The sequence below is a fragment of the Lepisosteus oculatus genome, chromosome 10, assembly GCF_040954835.1.
Source record: "Lepisosteus oculatus isolate fLepOcu1 chromosome 10, fLepOcu1.hap2, whole genome shotgun sequence".
NCBI classification, from domain to species: Eukaryota; Metazoa; Chordata; class Actinopteri; order Semionotiformes; family Lepisosteidae; genus Lepisosteus; species Lepisosteus oculatus.
Window position 1 is genome coordinate 32,577,258 of NC_090705.1, and position 20,525 is coordinate 32,597,782.

General features: G+C 38.3%; 1 protein-coding gene across 2 annotated transcripts in view; it reads left to right on the forward strand.

The window, feature by feature from the left end:
• ctnnal1 (catenin (cadherin-associated protein), alpha-like 1) overlaps positions 1–20,525 on the forward strand; it is a 99,922-nt gene that overhangs the window by 75,366 nt on the left and 4,031 nt on the right. Inside the window, exons 4-16 of one of the 2 annotated variants that reach the window (XM_015357510.2) lie at positions 349–468; positions 2,311–2,400; positions 3,780–3,950; positions 5,665–5,865; positions 9,676–9,765; positions 10,477–10,635; positions 11,265–11,357; positions 13,670–13,820; positions 15,221–15,258; positions 15,435–15,485; positions 16,278–16,432; positions 18,087–18,135; positions 19,305–19,361. In XM_015357510.2, the coding sequence (XP_015212996.2) occupies positions 349–468; positions 2,311–2,400; positions 3,780–3,950; positions 5,665–5,865; positions 9,676–9,765; positions 10,477–10,635; positions 11,265–11,357; positions 13,670–13,820; positions 15,221–15,258; positions 15,435–15,485; positions 16,278–16,432; positions 18,087–18,135; positions 19,305–19,361 (1,425 nt within the window). The remainder of the gene's footprint in view (positions 1–348; positions 469–2,310; positions 2,401–3,779; positions 3,951–5,664; positions 5,866–9,675; positions 9,766–10,476; positions 10,636–11,264; positions 11,358–13,669; positions 13,821–15,220; positions 15,259–15,434; positions 15,486–16,277; positions 16,433–18,086; positions 18,136–19,304; positions 19,362–20,525) is intronic. The other variant, XM_006635782.3, reaches the window with a different exon arrangement.

Consider the following 20,525-nt stretch of genomic DNA (forward strand, 5'->3'; position numbering starts at 1 on the left):
TGTTGGTGAGTTTGTATTTAACACGGTCTTAACTGTTGCCATTTGAAAACTTATTTAACATGGCTCGGCAAAGTAAGGTCAGGAGTACAGATGCAAACATTTGGCTAAAAGCAGAGATGGCATGCCTGAGAACAAGGGCTGAAAAATAAGATAGCATTTCATAATCTGTCACTGATGCTGTATGGTACATATTGTCAAAACTTACACTGATACACTTGCATTGCATGTCAAATAGCGTTTTGCCAAGTTGAAGTCAGTTTTCAGTCTTTTGCCAGTATTACCTGATTCAGGACGGTCTTGGCCGCTTAGTGATGTTGATGTGAAATTATTTTTCTATTAATCTTGCAGGTTCTCACAACCTTGGAGCAGTTGGAGAAGGTGGGCAGCTTCCAGGAGTTTGTGCAGATCTTCAGTCAGTTTGGGAACGAGATGGTGGAATTTGCTCATCTAACAGGAGACAGACAGAATGTATGTACTTCTACCTTACCACCTGCCCTTATAAATACAGCTATTTATAAAACAAATACACAGATGTTCATGCATTCATCAAAGATATATCTTTTAATTAATGTCTTCTATCAAGTGAGGGTTTTGTTGGTATATTATTTAGCCAGGGGGTCTGTAAAATGAGTGGCAGTCTTATTAGATCAAACGAGAATGTGTGGTTTAGATAAAATGCTATCTGCATTGGGACAGAATTTAGTCTAGAGATGTTCTCAGTACCACACAACTCAGGGTATTGAAAAGCTAGAGTGACCTCCCAGCTTGCTGTCCATAAAGTAATATTCATAAGTCCACTGGTCCTTCTTTTTAGATTACTTGTTCTAGTTGTGTTTTACCCCCTGGTTCAAGATATTCTAACACCATCCATTAGGCAAAAGTCTCTTGGAACACACAGAGCATTCGGTCACTGGGACAGTACAGCAGTGTGATATTTTTGGGCCTTGTTGATTGGTTCAGTTTGCAGAATTCACAAGAATACATGAAAGCATTTTATTTTATAATTGATTGCATTGACTATAAGAGTTCATGCATTTTTAAATTTTCGTGTAATTGTTTCATTAATATTTGAGCATCTGATTTCACACAGTAGTTTCTGCCAGACAGGTTTAAAAGCAAACTGTGTTTTAGTTATAAATGTAAACAAAGCATTACAAAGCCAGAAGCCATATCACCCTGCAACTCACAACTGGCAACCCATTGAAGCTAATGGGTCCATGTGGGTCCTAATGCCCCAGTATAGTGACGGGGACATTTTACTGTAAACAGGCGCCGTCCTTCGGATGAGACGTAAAACCGAGGTCCTGACTCTCTGTGGTTATTAAAAATCCCAGGGCACTTCTCGAAAAGAGTAGGGGTGTAATTTGTCCTGGCCAAATTTCCCATTGGCCCCTACCAATCATGGCCTCCTAATAATCCCCCTCTATGAATTGGCTACATTACTCTGCTCTCCTCCCCGCTGATGTGTGGTGATCGTTCTGGCGCACTATGGCTGCCGTCACATCATCCAGGTGGATGCTGCACATTGTTGGTGGTGGAGGGGAGTCCCCATTACCTGTAAAGCGCTTTGAGTGGAGTTTCCAGAAAAGCGCTATATAAGTGTAAGCAATTATTATTATTATTATTATTATTATTATTATTATTATTGCAGTTGAATTATGATCAGACCATAATTAGGTCCTACAACAGCAAAAGTGCAAAAGCACTGTCTGTTGATGTTCTCACAACAGAAAATAAGAGATAATCGATCTTTCCTTGAAACCCAAGGCACAATGCTTGGGGAAGGGTCTGTCATCAGTTTTGTCTTGCTGAAACACCTCTTGGGCTGATCTTATTGGTAGAAAAGAAAAAATAAAGGGATAAGCGATAAAAGAGATAACAACACATTTATTTTGATATATTCTTCAGTTACTATTAAGCAATTTTTCAGTAATTATAAGGCTCTGTGGAGACTACACTAATATATTTCAGTGTAAGTACTGTTTTTATGACAGGTGAAATACAGTGCTGTTGTTTCCATAGTGACCTTAGGGATTATAACACAACCTGAAACAATATTCAGCAAAAGCTGCCCTTTCACCTGTGCTGGACCTTAAGACGTGGGAAAGTAAGACGTGGAAAAAGCTGTAGATCATTTTAGGAAGTACTTATATCCCAGTTCCTTGAATTTCCACACAAAGAAAGCTTTAATTCTCCAGTACTGATGAATATATAGTGAAGTGCTTATATCTGGTGATTTTCTTTTAATGAGTGTCCGGTTGCTGTCGTGTCATGTAAGATGATAGGTGCATTTCCACTTGTCTTCATCAGGATCTGAAAGACGAGAAGAAGAAGTCAAGGATGGCAGCAGCAAGGGCAGTCCTGGAAAAATGCACTATGATGCTTCTCACTGCTTCTAAGGTAGTGTCTCTGGAGTATTGCTGAAGGATAAGATAAGATCACTTTATTGGCCATATAAATGTTCTTGTATTAGGAATTTGTCATTTTCGCATACCCCAACTTGCTCTCCATGAGACACACAGACAGGGAGAGAAGCTTGGGGTTAGAGCGCAGGGTCAGCCATTTATACGGCACCCCTGGAGCAGCTGGGGTTAAGGGCCTTGCTCAGGGGCCCAACGGAGTAGGATTCCTCTGCCAACCGCAGGATTCGAACCGGCAACCTTCCAGCTACAGACGCAGATACTTAGCCAGAGAGCCACCAGACCAGATAGGAACATATGAGTGGTTAGAAGTATGATGAGACTGTTTGGCCTCCCTGATGCATTTGTTTGCCTGTAGTTGATTAATCTAAGGATCTCATCCAGCCATTTCCTGAATGAAGCCCAGCATCATAGCTTGGTAGCTTGTTCCAAGCATCCATTAAAAAGGGTGTCTACTGTTTTCAACGAACTTCCCTGTAATTTCCTCTTGTGACCTCTGGTTTGTGATTTATGGATTCTGAAGAGATCTGATTTAATGCTTTTGTGGATTGTGAGGATGGTGGCAATGTGGAGTAGTGGTTAGGGCTCTGGAGTCCTAAGTCCTGAGAATTGATTGATGTTGTACTGCTGCTAAGTACTGCTGTTGTATGCTTCAGCAAGGTAGTTCACTGAACTGTCTTCAGGCAAATGTCCAGCTGTATAAATGGATACAAATGTTAGTTGCTTTGGATTCGAGTGCTAGCCGAATTGATCAATAATAAGTACAAAACTGTGAGCACACTGTACTTTTAGGAAATCACTTGACTTGAGTTACCTCAAGTATAGCCAGTGAGCTATTGAAGTAAAACCTGGACTTCCATTCTCATTATATATTTCTCTTTGAACTTGTATGAATGAGCTTTGCAATTTCATGGTTTAAAGTACCATGGTTTGGAGCTGATCAAACTCTGGATTTGTCTTGCTCATTCAAAGATGTTATGAGCTAAAATCAGTAAAGCTTTAACAGAAAAGGCACCTCAACACCTCTTTTTTTCTGAAACATGTGCTTTGGGGATGAAAAACGGATCTTTAGTCACATTGTGTTGGACATACCAGGACATGACCTCGTAATACCACAGCAAGAATGTTATATTTTGTGCCTCACCTTTAAAGAGTTCAGCTGCTTATACAGTACTTGATGTAAAGATATAAAAAATATGCTTTTTTTATGTGGAAAAATGTTACTAAAAGTAATTTTTAATCAATGTAACAAAACTGTTACATTTTGTGAGCATTCAAGCAGCTTTCCACTTGAGTACCTGAGGAAGTGTGGAGCGGCCTGACATTTGTAGATGCTGAATTTGTCATCGTCTCCTCCAGACGTGTCTGAGACACCCAGATTGTGAGTCAGCACGGATTAACAAGGACGCAGTGTTCCACCGTATGAGATTTGCCCTGGAGCAGGTGATTGAGATTGTGACAGATGCCAGGCCCAATGGAGAGACTGAGGTCCAGACCATCAGCATCTACACAGGCATCAGGGATTTCAAGGTGGGACTCTTTCAGTGGAGTGGAGGTGGGGGGAACTCTAGCTAACGGATTATTGGCAGGGATTAACTACACACAATGATATAAACATATTTTTTCTTGTTTGCATGGCTTGTCACTGATTTTGAGACACACACCGAAAGTCAGTTGCTTAGGTTGTACTGCCCTTGCTGGAAAGCTGTATATTAGGTCTGGAAGTGTACACACCAGGTTCATTTTATCCGAATGCACATTCACATTGGTGAAGGTGAAAGGACCCTACAGTTATGAAAGAGATGCAAAACTACGTTATTTAAGCACATAGAGTAAAAAGTGTCCTGATAAGACTTTCCAGAAATGAGGCATAGAGAGTGCAGTCAGTAACAGCTGAGCCAAAGACTTACAGGTTTCTGTGTTCCCCTCAGTGAAGTATTTTTACAGCACCCACTTCCCCTTCCTCGGAGGGGAGTGGTAAAAATTGGTGGTGGTGGAGGGGAGTCTCTATTACCTGTAAAGCTCTTTGAGTGGAGTGTCCAGAAAAGCGCTATATAAGTGTTTGCAATTATTATGATTATTATGACTATTATTATTAAACACATGGGAACGAATGAATTATGTCTGTTTTTTTATTCTAATTCTGAATAATTTTATTGTTTTTTTTTGTATGAAATTATAATGTTATACAAATCATCCCATGGGTATAAGAAACGTGTAATCTGTTTTTATTTTTATATTCCTGTGTCCTGGTGAGCAATAACACTAATGTATCTTTTTTTATAGCTCAAGAGAGTAAAACTGTTTTTCTTGTTATGACGATTTGTTTGTCAAGGCAAATTTAATTTTCTTGCGTCTTATTCTTATACTTCAGAGTGTTCACATTTAAAAAAAAATTAACTTCATTTAATTATTCATTCATTTGAACATCTGCATTCACTGAAAGTCATGGTTACCTATGGAATAACCAGCCATGTGTAACAACAGGCAAGGACTCAATTACGAAAGAAATACGTTGGAGTGGCAGCACTAAAGAATAGTAAGCATCAGAACAAACCTATCGCCGGATTTCTGCATATTGTTTTAGAAAGGGTTATCTATATCTGAATGTACAATTAAATTCGTGACCATGGTGCTGTATACTCAAGGGAGTGCTAAATCACTATATAAATGAGAGAGTTAATTGGTCACAGGAGATGATTGAACTTGTTGAATGTCACATCTGGTGAAAATATAGAACGAAAAACATGGAAAGGAATTAGTATACCTTGCTTACCAAGAGACCAGTGCCAGTATGTTGGAGGGTAGACTAACTCAAGGCACTGGCTTGTTTTAAACTTGTGAAGACAGCCAAAGACAGTTGGTCAAGGGAAGACCAACTTTCCAAGACCAGATGTCATGATGGTCTGGGCAGGAGTATCTAGTTACTGCAGAACTCCACTTGTCCGAGTGACTGTTGATTGTAATCTGAAAGCATGGAGCCCCAGGCAACTAGGGTATTGTCCTGATCTCAGCGAGGGACAGGGCTGTGCTGTAGTTGGTCGCCTGCAGGCTGCTGTGCTGTCAAATGACCCGACGGATAGGCAGGTTAGAAGAGAGTGTGATCCAGGAGGTAAAGACTCCATTGAGCAGTCAAGCATTGTAAAGCAAGTATTGAATAGAACGCAGGTCAGATATCCCAATAACCTTAACAACAGTGAATGTCCCTGAAAGGACTGCTTCCCTTCCCTCTGTTCCCCTTCAGAACAAAGTAGAGGGCCTGCGGGAGGAACAGTACTCCATGTCACAAGAGAGCCTGTTGGCGATACTGGAGGGTATCCTGGAGCACACAGAGGACTTCACAGATTCAGCCTACACCAGCCATGAACACCGGGAAAGAATCCTTGAGCTGTCTCAGTTGGCCAGGCAGGAGCTGGAGCAGCTCGTCACAGTGTGGATTCAAGCAGTAAGATCTGGAGGCATCCTTATTATTTTTCATTCCGAAGCTCATTACTTGTAGAGGGGGAGACCCCCTTCACTGTAGCTTCCGAAGAGCAGTACATGGTTCCACTCCACATGAGATCGGGGTGGAAAGTTGAGACATTGAATTAAGGAAGAATTTAACAGGCGGCCAGTTTGCAAAACCTAGAGTGGAATATAGCCGAGACACGAGGGTTAATCCAGTGCTGTTCTTTAAGAATAAAAATCCTCAGAGAAAGGTACTCCCAAGGCAAAGAAAAGACTTTTACAACAGTTGTGGCTCTTGTAGTATAGGTATCCAAGTTCCATACCTTGAAGGTTTATTGGTTTTCATTCGGCTCAATTAAATGATTTTGTCCAATGACTTAACTGTTTGCTTAACCAAACCAAATTAACAGTGGCCTCTGGTTTTAGGTAAATTATGATTGGTAATTTGTTTAGGGGTCATCAGTTGTGTACCTACTGGTGCAAAAAAAAGACATTTCAGGCGTAAGCAGGGGAAATGTAATACTTTATTTTTTAAAAAAGGGAGAGGAAGAAAAGGTCAAAGTGTGCTTCAGTAATAGTTTTTGGATTGCAGTAAGTACTTTTTATGGACATAATTATTATTTGCGACCTTCTGCTTTCCGTTGATTTTGTGATGTCAGTAATTGGTTGGCTTCCTGGGTCTGCTTTGTCTTGGATCTCTGTGCAGTTGATTCCATACAGATTGGTGACTCACACAAATTCATTCTTGGGTGCTGGGTTACCTGCTATTCCTCACGGTTTGACTTTAGCCTCTGAGAGATGTAGTAACCTTTTTGGTATTTTATTTTGCCGAGAAGCAGTTATTCAAGTTTTCGTTTCTGGTGTTAAAAGCCAGACTGCAACTGTTCCTTCTCTCTCTTTTCTTTTCATCACATGTTTCTGATCATTTAGATTGTTGCTAGGTTTCTTCACAATGGACTGCACCATGGGGTATTTTTGTAAAAAGAGCTATAAAAATCAAAATCAAATTTCCTGCTCTGTAGTGCTCTACAAAGCCTTTTGTATTTGAGCCATCTGAAGGTTTTTCTCTTTTTAACTGCAGTCTTTTGTCAACATGATGGCTAAATAGTTTGTTATAAGCACATTTTCACAATAAAGAATTTTATGTTCATCTTTAAACACTTCTATACTTCACCTCACACAAACGCCGTTTAGTGAAACCTTGCTTATTGTTAATATAACTATATAACTATATTCAACTAAGTCTTTTTTCCTCTCTGTCTTGTTCCTCTTTTGTTTTCATGAACATTGTCCTTCTGATCTTGGAGTTTTTGTAATTATTTGCATATCTCATAGACATACTGTACATCCTAGTAGGTACTATGTGCCTAATGAACTATATTTCTTATATTCAGTAGTGTACTGAATTAGTCCGTTAGTGATTTCTTGCACATCGTTTTATTTTTATATGAGATTCATGAAGACAATAATGCAGTTTACTCTGCTTCCCAGTGGACATGAATTTTGTACAACTGTGCCTAGATTCCCTTAATATTGCTTAGGCAACACTTTCAAATCATAATTAATAGGGAGGTAGAAAATTATTGCACTCGGTTGTGGGTTTTGTGTCTTTAAAGTAATGCCTGCTCTAGACTTGTAGCTGACGTTAATGATATCACAGAATCCAGTCCTGATTCCTGTTTGCTTTATTTTTCATTTTACGGTTTACTAGTCAGCATTATCAGAAAACAGGATGTTCTCCTCCACCTTTTCATTAAAAGCAGAGCATTCAATTATCTGCAGCTTTTCATGAGATGTTGTTGTATGTTATTCTATAGTTTTGAGCAATCATATTCCAAATATACAAAACAATCCTATTGCTACTCATGTTTCACACCTTGCTGCAGTTGCTCACAGCAGGAAGACACATTCTACACTTGAGCTTGTTTGGTGTCTCTGAAAGACTGTTGTATTTCACAGGTTGTGTTCAAATTCACAATATAGTGGTGAACTTTATTCTGTTAAAACGCCTGTCTGCATGGGCAGGATGGAGAAGAGTAAATACAGTCTATTCCAATGCCCTTACAGTATACAGTACAGGATCCACACAGAGAACACAGAAGGTAAAAGGAATTACACAGTACATTTACAAAAGAATAACCAAGCACAAAACAAAGTTATTCATAGAAAGGTGATTGTTCTAGCTTGTCTTTCAATCAAGTTTTAAACATGTCCACAGCCACTGGGTCTCTTAGCCTGATCCTAGAGAACCCCAATCGCCCTAAATCATCTGCCTTTTACAGATGAGGCTTACTTGTCCAAACCATTATTTTTAAAAATGAGTGTAATAGCAGATTTTAAGTTTACAGTAACAAAACCAGATTTCAAGGACTTGGTGAAGAATTAAATAACAAATTGACAAAAGGCAAAAAAAATACACTTGACTACGAGTATAGCAAACAAGTCCAAAGTATGTTGTAGGACTCATTTTAACTACCATCTCAGTCACATAAGAAGCATTCAAAGCAGTAAAATGACAGAAAACTAAACACTTGGGAAAGGAGGAGTGGGGTAGATGTTATCAGAAGGCAAGGACAGCAGATGATTATTAATATTATGTATTACACTGTTTAGCCAACAGGGGAAAAGTAGATCTTTTAACTGGTTTGATCTTTTTTATTCATGACGGAAAGGAAGAACTGTCAGCCTTAATAGTTTACCTTGTGATCCGGCTGCCTTCCAGAATGCAGTTCAGTTTTGAACTGGGGAAAGAAACAAGGTAAAAAAAACATTTTAAGAGCTAGACTGATGTCGTTATGTAAAGAGTAACAGAATCCTTAGTATACCGTAAGCGCTGTTGTAATTTCTCCCTGTAGACTGTTTGAATTCACCACATTCAGTCAATGGAAAGTGATAGTCTGGTCACAGTAGGACTGACAGCCGAATGGTTCCAAATGTGTCAATAGCTCTGAAAACAGAGGTAGAAACCTATGGGGATGGAAAGCAAGAGGTTAAGATAAGATAAGATCACTTTATTAGCCATATACAATTTCTTGCATTATGAATTCGTCTTTTCGCATACCCCAGCTTGCTCTCCATGAGACACAAAGACAGGAAGAGAAGCTTGGGGTCAGAGCGCAGGGTCTGCCATTGTACAGTGCCCCTGGAGCAGCTGGGGTTAAGGGCCTTGCTCAGGGGCCCAACAGATAGGATTCCTCTGCCAGCTGCGGGATTTGAACCAGCAACCTTCCAGCGACAGGCACAGATCCTTAGCCACAGAGCCACCGCTCCGCCCCAGGTTGAAATCTGTTTGTATTGAAACACTTTCAAATGATGCTACATTCTGCACAAGAACCATATTTAGACTAGTGTCTACATGATGAATGCCTGCTAAACCACTACAATGAAAAGGGGGCGAGATTTTTCATAACAGCCATATTCAAGAGGACCACCTCCAAAACCAATAAAAATATTCAGTAGATGCAAAGTTTCAGTCACTTTTCAGTCACTTTTTAAAAAGTGAAAATATTGTAGATGTCTTTATATAGCTCCGTATTAGAGTGTATGTTGACAAATTTGGAAAATATCCAGTCCACCTTAGTCAAGGCCACAGCTGTTTGATGATTAGTTAAAACAATTTGATCTGAGGACACTAATGTCATAGTTGAAGGTTATATTATACACTAGGCTTTATTATACCCCAGGTGCTGATACAGATAATTGTGCAAAATCACTTGTAGTAACATGATCAAAAACTCAATAATTCTGAGATAAATTAAGAGATCCTACCAGCTCCTGTGCATTTAAATATGTTTTTTCTTTTTTAAAGCAGCAGTCCTATAAAGTCAAAGAAGTGACAGAGGAAATGGAGCTGTCCATTCTTAAAACCTGTCAGAGTCTGAATGAGCTGAGGAGAGAGGTGAGAGCTACCTTTTATATCTTAAAAAAAGAGTTCACACACTTGATCCCAACTGCTAGAGAGACATTCTTTCAGCTCTGAATACATGAAACCCAATAAGATAGAACCAAGATCATATGTCTGTGGGTAAAGCTTTACTTCACAGATTACAGGTTTTTAGGAAGTCATTTGATTTTGAAGTACTTTTTTGGGTCCTACATGTGTGTGTTTTATGATTTTAGATTCTTATTTTTTAAAAGATGGTGTAGCACCTCTGTTCCTGGTTGTAAATCATCAAGTCATGAAGTCTAAAAAACATTAATTTATCTTGTTAAGCTGCTCTGTTAAATCAGCATCGTCTGGCTGTGGTCCATGAAACTTACAGGATTTCTGGTATTTTCATTTCAAGGGAAATACCACCGTGTAGTATATAAATAAATTATACCCACAAACACATACTGTAAATTGCAAAGCTGCATAAATTCTACTCTGAAACAAAATTGTCTTGAGAGTTAAAAATGAAACTGACCATAATTGAAGGAGGAGGCTGCAGGCAGCAGAAGGAAATGAGATTTTGAGTGGAATGCTGTAGATAAAGTCGGAAAAGATCTCTCGGAATGTGTGGATGTGCCCAAAGGAGTGGAACTTGTGCCGGGTTTTTGCAGCTCAGACCGAGAAGTGTTGAAACTCCAAATAAAACTTCGCGCATTTAACAGCGTCCTTTTTCCTCAGCTTCACAAGGCCGCAGTGGGGCTGGCGGCTGACCTCTTGAAGTACCACGCAGATCATGTTGTGCTGAAAGCCTTGAAGGTTTCTGGAGGGGAGGGCAACCTGGAGACCGTGGCTGAATACTCCTGCAAACTGACTGAGCAGAAGGAGCAGCTGGTGGAGGTGAGGCCTCTTTTCCCCAGGGTGCAGTCTTTTATTTATCCTGCGAATTAATTAGGCAACAAGGGCATTTGCACAATTAACATCAACTAGCATTTATTTTCATATGGCGCCTTTAAAATTGGCTTCTCAAAGTGCTTGCAGGACAACACAAAAGGAGAAAGTAGATGGGGGTTTGGAATACAGTAGGAAAGCTATGGGGCACACAGAACCAGTTAAATAGCAGCGCTTCTAAAAAAGAAGGTTTTCATTCTAGATTTGAAGGAGATCTGGGAAGGTGACTCTCTAATATCTTTAGAGAGAGAGTTCCAGAGTTCGGGGGCGTAGCAGCAGAAGACCTTGTCATCCATAGAGTAAAGACGGGCTAGGAGGGCGGACTGGAGGCCAGAATTAGACAAGCAAAGGTTGTGAGATGGGGAGTCGAACGATAGTAATGGGGCGGTCTTGCTTTGACACTGGAGGAAGTGACTACTAGAAACTTGAACAAAGCCATTCCTTCTGCTTTGGTCTCATTGTTGGAGTAATTAAACATGAGTTCATCGAGAAAAAAATTCAGCCTTCCACCTTCTGTCTTGCTTAAGTCATGAGATTTATGCGCTGGCTGCTTGTTTCTCTTTTCTTTATTTGCTCAGACCTGTCGATTACTGCGGCACGTTTCAGGAACAGAACCCCTAGAGATAACCTGCATACATGCAGAAGACACCTTTCAGGTTATAGGCCCACAGGTAAGTTGTAAACAGAGCACCCAGATCCAATCGAGGTATCATTGGATAGTTTAAAATTTTAAAATAAGGGTTTCAGTGACAAGGCTTTAGGAGCTTTTTTGGAACGTACCATACTTACTGTGAAGCAAGGGCTATAATGTGATCAAATGTAAAAACTCAAGCGTGTGATCAGCATTGTAGTGTACAACTTTAATGCTGGCCTTCCAGCCAGCACTGTGGTGGACTGATTCAGCTCTGAGACTGTGTCCCTTTAATTTGGAAGCAGAGCAGAGCATTCGCTGTCCATTCTTGCCTGAGGCTTTAAACACATGGCAGCTAGACTCTTATTGCAAACCTCTTGTGCAAAGTCAATAGAACTTGGGCCTCAATAGGAAATGCATTCTAGCTGCAAAAAGTTACATCATCTCCTATTGTGATTGCTTTTGGCCTGGCTTACAATGACGACCTAGTTTGCTTTTATAGGAATTGCTAGTTGCTGTGTTCAGTTGGATTTTTGCCCTCTTTCCAGTTGAAAGCCCCATTGAAAATCTATACGTCAGCATATACTAGCCCTGCACAGTTTTCACAATTCATTGCTCGAAACTTTAGGGTATCGACACTTTGAAGTACCCATTACCTTTTGTTATATACTGTACACAATCTACTCTGTGGATTCAAAGCAAAAATCTAAAAGAAATAAGTAGATAGATGATATGAATGAAAAATTGAAAAAGATTGCGTACATATTCAAAACCTTTGCCATGGAAAACATAGAATAAATGTAGGTGTACAACATTATCTTAGTGAGCAACTCCCTAAGTTGAGTGACTTTAATTAATAGTAGTGCACATGATTACAAAACAAATACACCTCTACATCTCTGTAAGCCCCCCCCCACTAAGATTGTTCAAAGACATAGATCAGGAGAAGCATATAAAAACATTTCAAAGACCCTTCATATCTCTTTGAGCTTGGTGACGTAGATCATTTAGAACTGGAAGGAACCCATACTGAACAGCCAGGCAAAGAAGTAACTGGTTAGGAATGGCTCCATGAGGCCAAAGGCAACTTTGAAAGCATTACAGAGTCCAGTGGCTGGTGTAGGAAAAAATGGCCGTTGGTCAACACTATCCCAGTCACTTCACAGGGGGCTTGTATGGAACTAAAAGAAAAACATCTTGAATCACTTACAGTCTCAAACTTATAGGTAATACTGGCAACATGGGGCAGAAGATTTTGTGGTGAGACCAGACAAAATTGGCATTTTATGGTCTAAATGCAAAAAATCTCTCACAGATCCAACGTAGCACATCACTCAGTCACCTGAGCTGTCAAACAAGGTAACGGCAACAGTGTTATAGCTTTGTATCTCATCAGTAGGGATTGGATAGCTTGTTAGGATTAAAGAGAAAGTGTACAGGCCAACAGTAGAGGAAAAGCTGTTTCAGTCGGTCGAAATTTAAAGCTGAGGGCAAACATTCTGCTTAGAGCAAGTCAGTGATCCAAAGCACAAGGCCAAATATATACTTCAGTGGCCCAGTCAGAGTCAGAATTCTACTGAGAATTTGTGGAAATACTTGAAAACTGCTGTCAATAAGTGATCCCAAAATTATTTGAGAGAATTTAAGCATATCTGTCATAATGTTTAACATGTTACAGGTGAGCACAAAAATGAAGAATTACAGCTATTAACATTCTGAGCTGTAATTGCAAAGTTCATTTAACATCATAGTCACTTGGTTGCAAAGTATCCACAGTATCTTGTGGTAATAATTGGACTGAATAGGGTTCACAAAGCCAAGGATGGAAAGGAAGGTAAAGAAAAACTTTAAAACCTGTCCAGTAGGACTGTATTGTAAATTCGTTTGTAAAACCCTGTAGTAAAAAATGTTTATTGTGTGTTTTTGCAGAGGTAGGTGATATTTATGTCCTCATAGCTTGAATATAGACACCAACTACCAAAATATATTCTGTATCGCAAATAGTTGAATGCAAATATGCTATAGAAGTTTTCCACAGTATTTCCACAGAGAATCCACAGCATGCCCTGAGGTGCTAGTGTGTGTATTGTAATTTACACTGGGGCCGTAGTACTAGTAGGAAAACTTCTATAGACTCCCTTACCTAAAGCAATAATGAATTTTAATGTTAAATATAATTTTACAAGGACTTCATAATCTATGTTTATAAAAATTACAATATTCAAAATCAGGGGATTCTCAAAAGTCTCTAACATTTTGTGTCCTAACAAAGGCTGAGATCAGCATTGCAGTTGTACTCTATCAGACTCCTAATTAGAATAATTAACTGTTGTTGTTTTTCTTGCTCTTCAGATCATTTCTGCTGCACAAACGCTGGCCCTCCACCCATCCAGCAAAATTGCAAAAGAGAACCTGGATGTATTTTGTGAAGCCTGGGAGTCTCAATTAAACGACATGTCCATCCTTCTGAGAGAAATCAATGATGTGTTTGAAGGACGGAGAGGTACTGCGGGAGTTATTTTAGATCTTGCCCATCAGCTATTTTAATCGTTTCGGACGCTCTTCCTTGAATGCAATAGAAATATCATATTTATCTATTTAAGTCATTACAGGGGTATTTTCATTTCACCAACACAGTGCTACACACAAGAAATGTGTATTCTATGCCAATGGTTGAATACATCAAGGCATGTATGCAAATTCTACAGATTTTGAATATTGCTTTTATTTTTCTGGCGGAGCTTTGATTGATTGACCATTAAATTCTTAAATTTGACTGTTGCATAAGCACTTAATCGCCCCATTAGTCATAGAACTGACAGGGCAAAGGCAGTAAGGTGATTTAAGCTGTTAAATGTCAAAAATGGATACGAGTAAGAAAACTCAGAAAGAGCTGATATGTCCCAGTTTTCAAGCCCGAAATGCCTTAGTAACATCACTTTATTGGAGACACTTTTCCTCATTTTCTGGGGTATTCACAGACGACAATTTTTAACCTGGCATGACATTATAGCTAAACACATTCTCTCGGTGTCCAGCCTCTGTTTGAGAGACATGCAGACACCAACTCGCCAAGATCAACATTTCATGCTTCATTTTTAGGCGCTGCCAAAAATATTATTTTCTTGATAAAAGCATTGCAAAGTTTTTGGCGTTCTAATTTTCTTTTGCTCAGTGTATAAGTATTAGAATATACAATTATGTATAATGTCATTATTATATGCTTTATATATAAAGAGCAGTAAACTTGATGGCAAAGTAAAAAAAATCACAATGTTGAAGAAAACAATTTGCAGGAATTGTGTAACAAGTAAAGTACTGCTTTTTGTTACTCAAATCTGTACTTCTCATTAAATGAAAGTCTCAGCAGTACCTTCTGTTGCTACTTCACTGAAGTTGACAAACTAGGCTGTAAATGGCTAATGGTAACTAAATTATTCTCTGTGTGTTTTTTTTTTATCGTGACACAATGTCTCTCATTTTGAAGCCCTGTGGTTTTGCCACATACTGTTATTAATGGTACCCAATCTGTAAGCCTGACAGGCCCTGGCAAAGTCATTGAACTGAGGAAGAATCCATCTAACACTCTCAAGTTTAAGAATGTTTTTGTGCTCCCATGAGATGCTTTCTCATAGTAAAACTCTGAATCATTTGTCTGCTTCTCGAGATGGTAGTAGGGGGTATATTAAAATACCACAGGGTTTCTATACCAGTGCAAAGTTTATGTTCAGTCAGACGGTTTTTACAGCGTTTTTCAGATGCCATAAAACAACTCAATCACATTTGTTGTAGCGTTCTTAAAATTTACATGGCCGTTAAAAGACGTCCGAGTTCCTAAATTGTGCTAAATCCCGTTGTTAGGTTGAAATACAACTATAATCTTTGTTTTATGTCTCATGCCAGGAGACAAGCGAACATACTTATCATTACCCAGACCTGGGGTGAGTAACAGAACATTCCCCTACTCGTTCAATTTTTTTGCCATCATTGGGCCTTCATTGTATTATTGTTTGTCCCTCCCAATTATTTAATATTAGTTTTATTTTGCTTTTTTATTTGTTTTGCTCCGATCTGTGCTACTCAAGTTTTTGTTTGTTAAATCATTTCCCCCCTATAGAAACACTCAGCGAACCTGAAGACAGTAAAAGCAGTCAAGCTAGACGCTGAGGTAGGTTGACATGACTCGCAAACCTTGTGTTAAAAGACCATGATAAAAACATTCCTTAGCATGGATGATTAATATTGTGAAATTTCCACTTAGGGGGAATCTGTCACCCTAGTCTAAGGGAAAAAAAATTAGATAAAGAAAATCTTGTGATTATAATCTTGAATGCACACAAGTTGCTATTCATAAACTTTCAGCATAGCATAGTATAAAAGGTCTTGTCCAAAGACCTAACTAACTAAAAAATAATACATTTGCCTATAAAAGCTGTGTGTCCTACAGTTGGTGTAAAAAAAAAGTTATAAGGATAGCAAATGGTAAAGAAAGTACATATTAGAAAGACCAAACTGCACCTTAGATGCCATAAATAAACCTACAGACTGTTCTGACCTTTTCTCATTCATTTCTTGGCCCGCTTTGTAAGATTTTAGTTTATTTTCAACTTTTTCCTCCAGGCCATTCTGATGGAAATCGGGAATGTTTTATTTTTTTCTACCTGAACCTGGGCCTGACCATTGCAGTGTTTGAATATACAGTAGCCAGTGCTGTACAGACATGGAAGAATGGCAAGGTCTTTTAACAGTGTTGCTGAGCATAAGCCTGAGCATAAGATTGTGTCACTGCAGGGCATGTAACCCTTTTAAAATACAGCATGTTAGCATACACTGTACGTGAACACAAACCTCCAATTGCATTTCCTGCTTCCAGTGCAATTAATTAGGCCACACAGCAAGAATGGGTTTAGTCCTATAGAGAATTTAATTGGGGAAAAAAGACATTTCTGTCCTTTTTCAGGAGCAGAGCACTATAGCTAAACTTGGCCTTGAATTACGGCTGCTGACCTCTGACGTGGACTCTGAGAGTGACAAATGGGAGGACCAGGAGCACGAGATTGTGCGTCAGGGCCAGAGCATGTCCAGTATGGCTTATTCTATGTATCTCTTCACCAGGTAATGTACAGAACTCAGCCATAATAGTGACTAAATATTACACAGAAAAGACGGTACCTGCGACTGTTGTACATAGCTTCTGTCTTTTAAGGGTTTGATCATCTCTTCAATTTTTAAAAATTGATCAAAGGGTGTTTTTATAAAGTTATTGGACACATATTGTTGGATCAACTATCAGAAGGCTCTCGATGTAGACATTTGTGAAACTCTGCATTGTAAAACTCTCACTATGGATAATACTGAACAGCACAGCAGTACAGTGTGTATGAGCATTGTTTTCTGGCCCACTTACATTTTGTGGTGTAGTCTTCTGAAACTAAAGAACTTCTTGGAATCGGGGGGGAAAAAATATCCTTAACATTGTATTATTTAACCTGTCAAGTGACGGCATCATAAGCCAAATCACAAACAAAATTTATTTAATTCCATCATTTCGAAAGCATTCATTTTAATTACTTATTAGGCCACATGGTCTATCCCATATCACCCCTATGTTTGTAACAATATGTATGCAATTTAAAAATAAATCCATGTTCAATTTGCTGAATTGAGATTTGATCTTGCCTTTTCTTTACACTGTCATTTTGGAATCTGCTGCACAAAACGTGTCTGAAGTCAGTAACAAAAAGAATTACAAAACGACCAATATATCAGCTAAGATTATCTTTAAAGAGGTCTCCTTTCTTTCAAGGCTTTCTTCAAAATAGGATTATCTATCTAAATAATGAACATATATGGTTTATTATAAATTGTTATAGTTGGACTGCATTGCAAATGTTATTATTTACTCCTTATTTTGGAAAACAGATGTTTTGATTTCATAGGACATTAGCAAATCACAACTGTTTTCACTTGTAGATGAGTAGCCCTTTAATCCACAACAAATATGATTCAAGTCCTTCTGAGTTCTAGGTTTTTTTTTGTTTTCTCCTGCCTGCAGCAAAATTCAATAATGTAGAAATAACTTCATAAAAATGTTGGTGATGGAAATTCTAAAGTTCCGATGTCTGAAACCTGTCATAGTCATGATATAGTGCTGTACAGTAATTCTGATCTGAGTTTTGGAAAAACCTTTACTTAAGTATTACCTAGTGTAAATGTTCCTCTGCTAACAGTAGCTATGAAAACTTGATCCACTTGATTCAGGTTTCTGTGATTTGAATGCCCTGACAGTGTGCACTAGCTCAGTGCTTTATCCGTAATGGTTAAATACTAACATGGTATCTTGATAGTTTCTGTCAAGGGCAAGTTTTGGATTTAATCTGGATCAGCCCAGCTCTTCAGCTACTTTAATCAGTTCCTCAAGGATGTGGTTTGCTGTATTGTGGTATCATTGAGTTACATACAGCAGTGATGAACAGGTTAATTTCTTCTTCAAGTTCAAATTCCTCTTGCACTGAGGAGGAAAAAGGGCACATATCCACTTTTTGTACACAGTAGTTCCAGAAACTGAAAGTGTAAATTAATGTTTCTAAATATTGGTATTTCAGACTCTTTAGAAGGATGATAGTTTTCAAGCTAAAGTTATTTCAGACACATACCAGTCGGAAACAATCTATGTAATACATTTTACTGTATTCTTTATTGATTTTCAATAACTGCCTAGATGCAGGAGAGATTTGATTAATACAGTTTTTTAATCCTTCTGATTTAGAGGGGAGGGTCTCCTGAAGACAACCCAGGATTTATTCCACCAAGCTGAGGTACATGTGACTTTCACTTCTGAAAATTTAGCCTTCTTGTAGTTTATCAGGATTTTAAATGCACTCTGTCAGGAACATCATTAAAAGTAATGACTTTCAGTATTTTCCTTTCAGAAAGCCCAGCAATCGATATGTTATTAAAAGGCCTAACAGTCATTTGTCTTTCTTAACTGTTAAACTGCATCCTTGATCATGTGTTTGTATGCCTGAGACATCTGCAGATGCCTGATGAGACTTTGCAGCACTGCTTCACATAGAAACAATAATCTGGTACCATACTGACAACAGCCTCTCTGACATAGTCCAGTGTTTCCTGTCTGGAAATGGAAAGTAACATTTTAACCCTAAAGCTTTCTGCTTTCTGAAGGTTTTATTTAAGTACAGTACCTATGGAATGCTGAAGTGAAGTAAAATGGGGAAAAAACACAACAATAATAATTGGTGCAGTACTGAGATTTGGACATACAGTATGATATTTAATGAGGCCCCCTGCTTTTGAGTATGTATGGTGATTGTGTATTCCTTAATGGTTGGTTATTTTATCTAGTGAACACAAATTCATTTTAAGGAAAGCAAGTCTTCAGTATAAATGCTCAGATACTTTATAGATTAATGTGATTTGAATAGGATGCATAGGAATGCATTTTCTCTTTGGGTCATTTATTAAATAATATTAATAATATATAATAATATTTCTGATGTGCTATTTCACAGGGCGTCTTGAAAGTTTGCTGGCTTTTTTCCAGACAGAATGACAAATTAAAAAGACAAAGACCATGTAAATAAATATCTTATTTTAAAAAACAGTATTTATATTATTTCATTGTGCTCTTTTCTTAGAAATTCTAATATTGCTAGGGTTTTTGTACATTGGATAATGAAACAGGAGTGGGTCTTTTCGAGACCTTCAAATGAGGAATATACAGTAAACCTTTCCTGGCAGCCTTTTAACTGTGATATCTAAAAATATTCATATATTTATGTGTTGTTGAAGTACTGAGCAGATTAAGCCTCATTCGATAGCCAGGAATGTATTTTATGATTGAGAGTTGAAACCATACATGAGTATTGAACCTACAATGTAGTGAATCAGTTACAATGTACATTGTTAGGCACAAAATATCATTTTGTGGTTCAAATAAACTGCTTTTCCATTTTTATTTTTGCAGGTGTTCTCTGAAGAGGGGTTTAAACTGTGTTCTACACTCCAGGCTTTCTCATCTCAGGTATGACAATAAATCACAATACCAGGAAATTAAAATCATTGCTAAGACTTTAATTTGTTTTTTTTTTTGCCTGACATGGTAAATAATAAAGGTATATTTCCAGCCGTGCACCTTGAAGCCTCAGTAGCAGTATTTAATTAAAAGTCTCTCCTTGACAACCATTAATGGTTTCCATCCATCTTGGGAGACAAATTGGAGTCATTCTGTTCGCCTGCTTCTGTCGTCTTTGAGTTTCTGAACAGGCAGGAGGGAGAACGTTAAGCTGTGATCAGATATATTCATAGACTGAGCTGTTAAGTGCTGCAACATTAAAGGATAATGAGATACAGTGCCCTCCAAAAGTATGGGGACCAGAAAAGTTAAACTGTTATTTTTGCTTTAAATGAAATTTGGATTTGTGTAATGTAGAAGTAGATTTTGGTTTTGTGTGATTTCATGCTTAATATTATACAATGTTATGACAGTACTACTATGTTGTGGGTACACTGCAGTGTTCAATAGCATGGTAAGTAATAGTAACCAAGGCTACCCATGCTACAGTAATGGATGTTTTCAGCCTATGTTTTTCATTCCTTTTGTACAGTTCAATAAAACTAAGTTTACTTCCCCTGACAGGACATTCAGTCTTTTAACATGACACATTTGGTCACATCAGAACAAAAACATACTTTGTGTTTAGCCAAGGAAAATCAAGTTGCCGTATGTATTGGGACTGATTTACTTTGAAATACAGACTATATAAGTCAAAATTTGGCTGCAAATCCCTTTAAATAACTTCATAAATGTACTACCTATTGAGCTCACTAAACTTCGTGTCATCATTTGAGGTGCTTTGATCCACCCATTTTGACTTCTTATCTATTCTTTGTGTGTTCTGACTTCAGTTTTTACTTCAGCGTGTAAAATGCACGCTCAAATAAATTTAGATATGGAGTCTAATACATAACCAAAAAAAGTTTTCTTAAATTCAGAATACGTTCTGATGCTGCCATTAGTTGCCATCAATAAATGCAAGGCAGTTCCACAGACCTGGCTACTATGTTACCACTTCCTTAGTTCAAATTTTGCTCAGGAGTTTAAAGATGAACCAGGAGAATTTTATGGACAGACGAGGCAAACCTTTACCAAAACGATGAAAATGTGTTGAGGAAAAATGGAACTGCA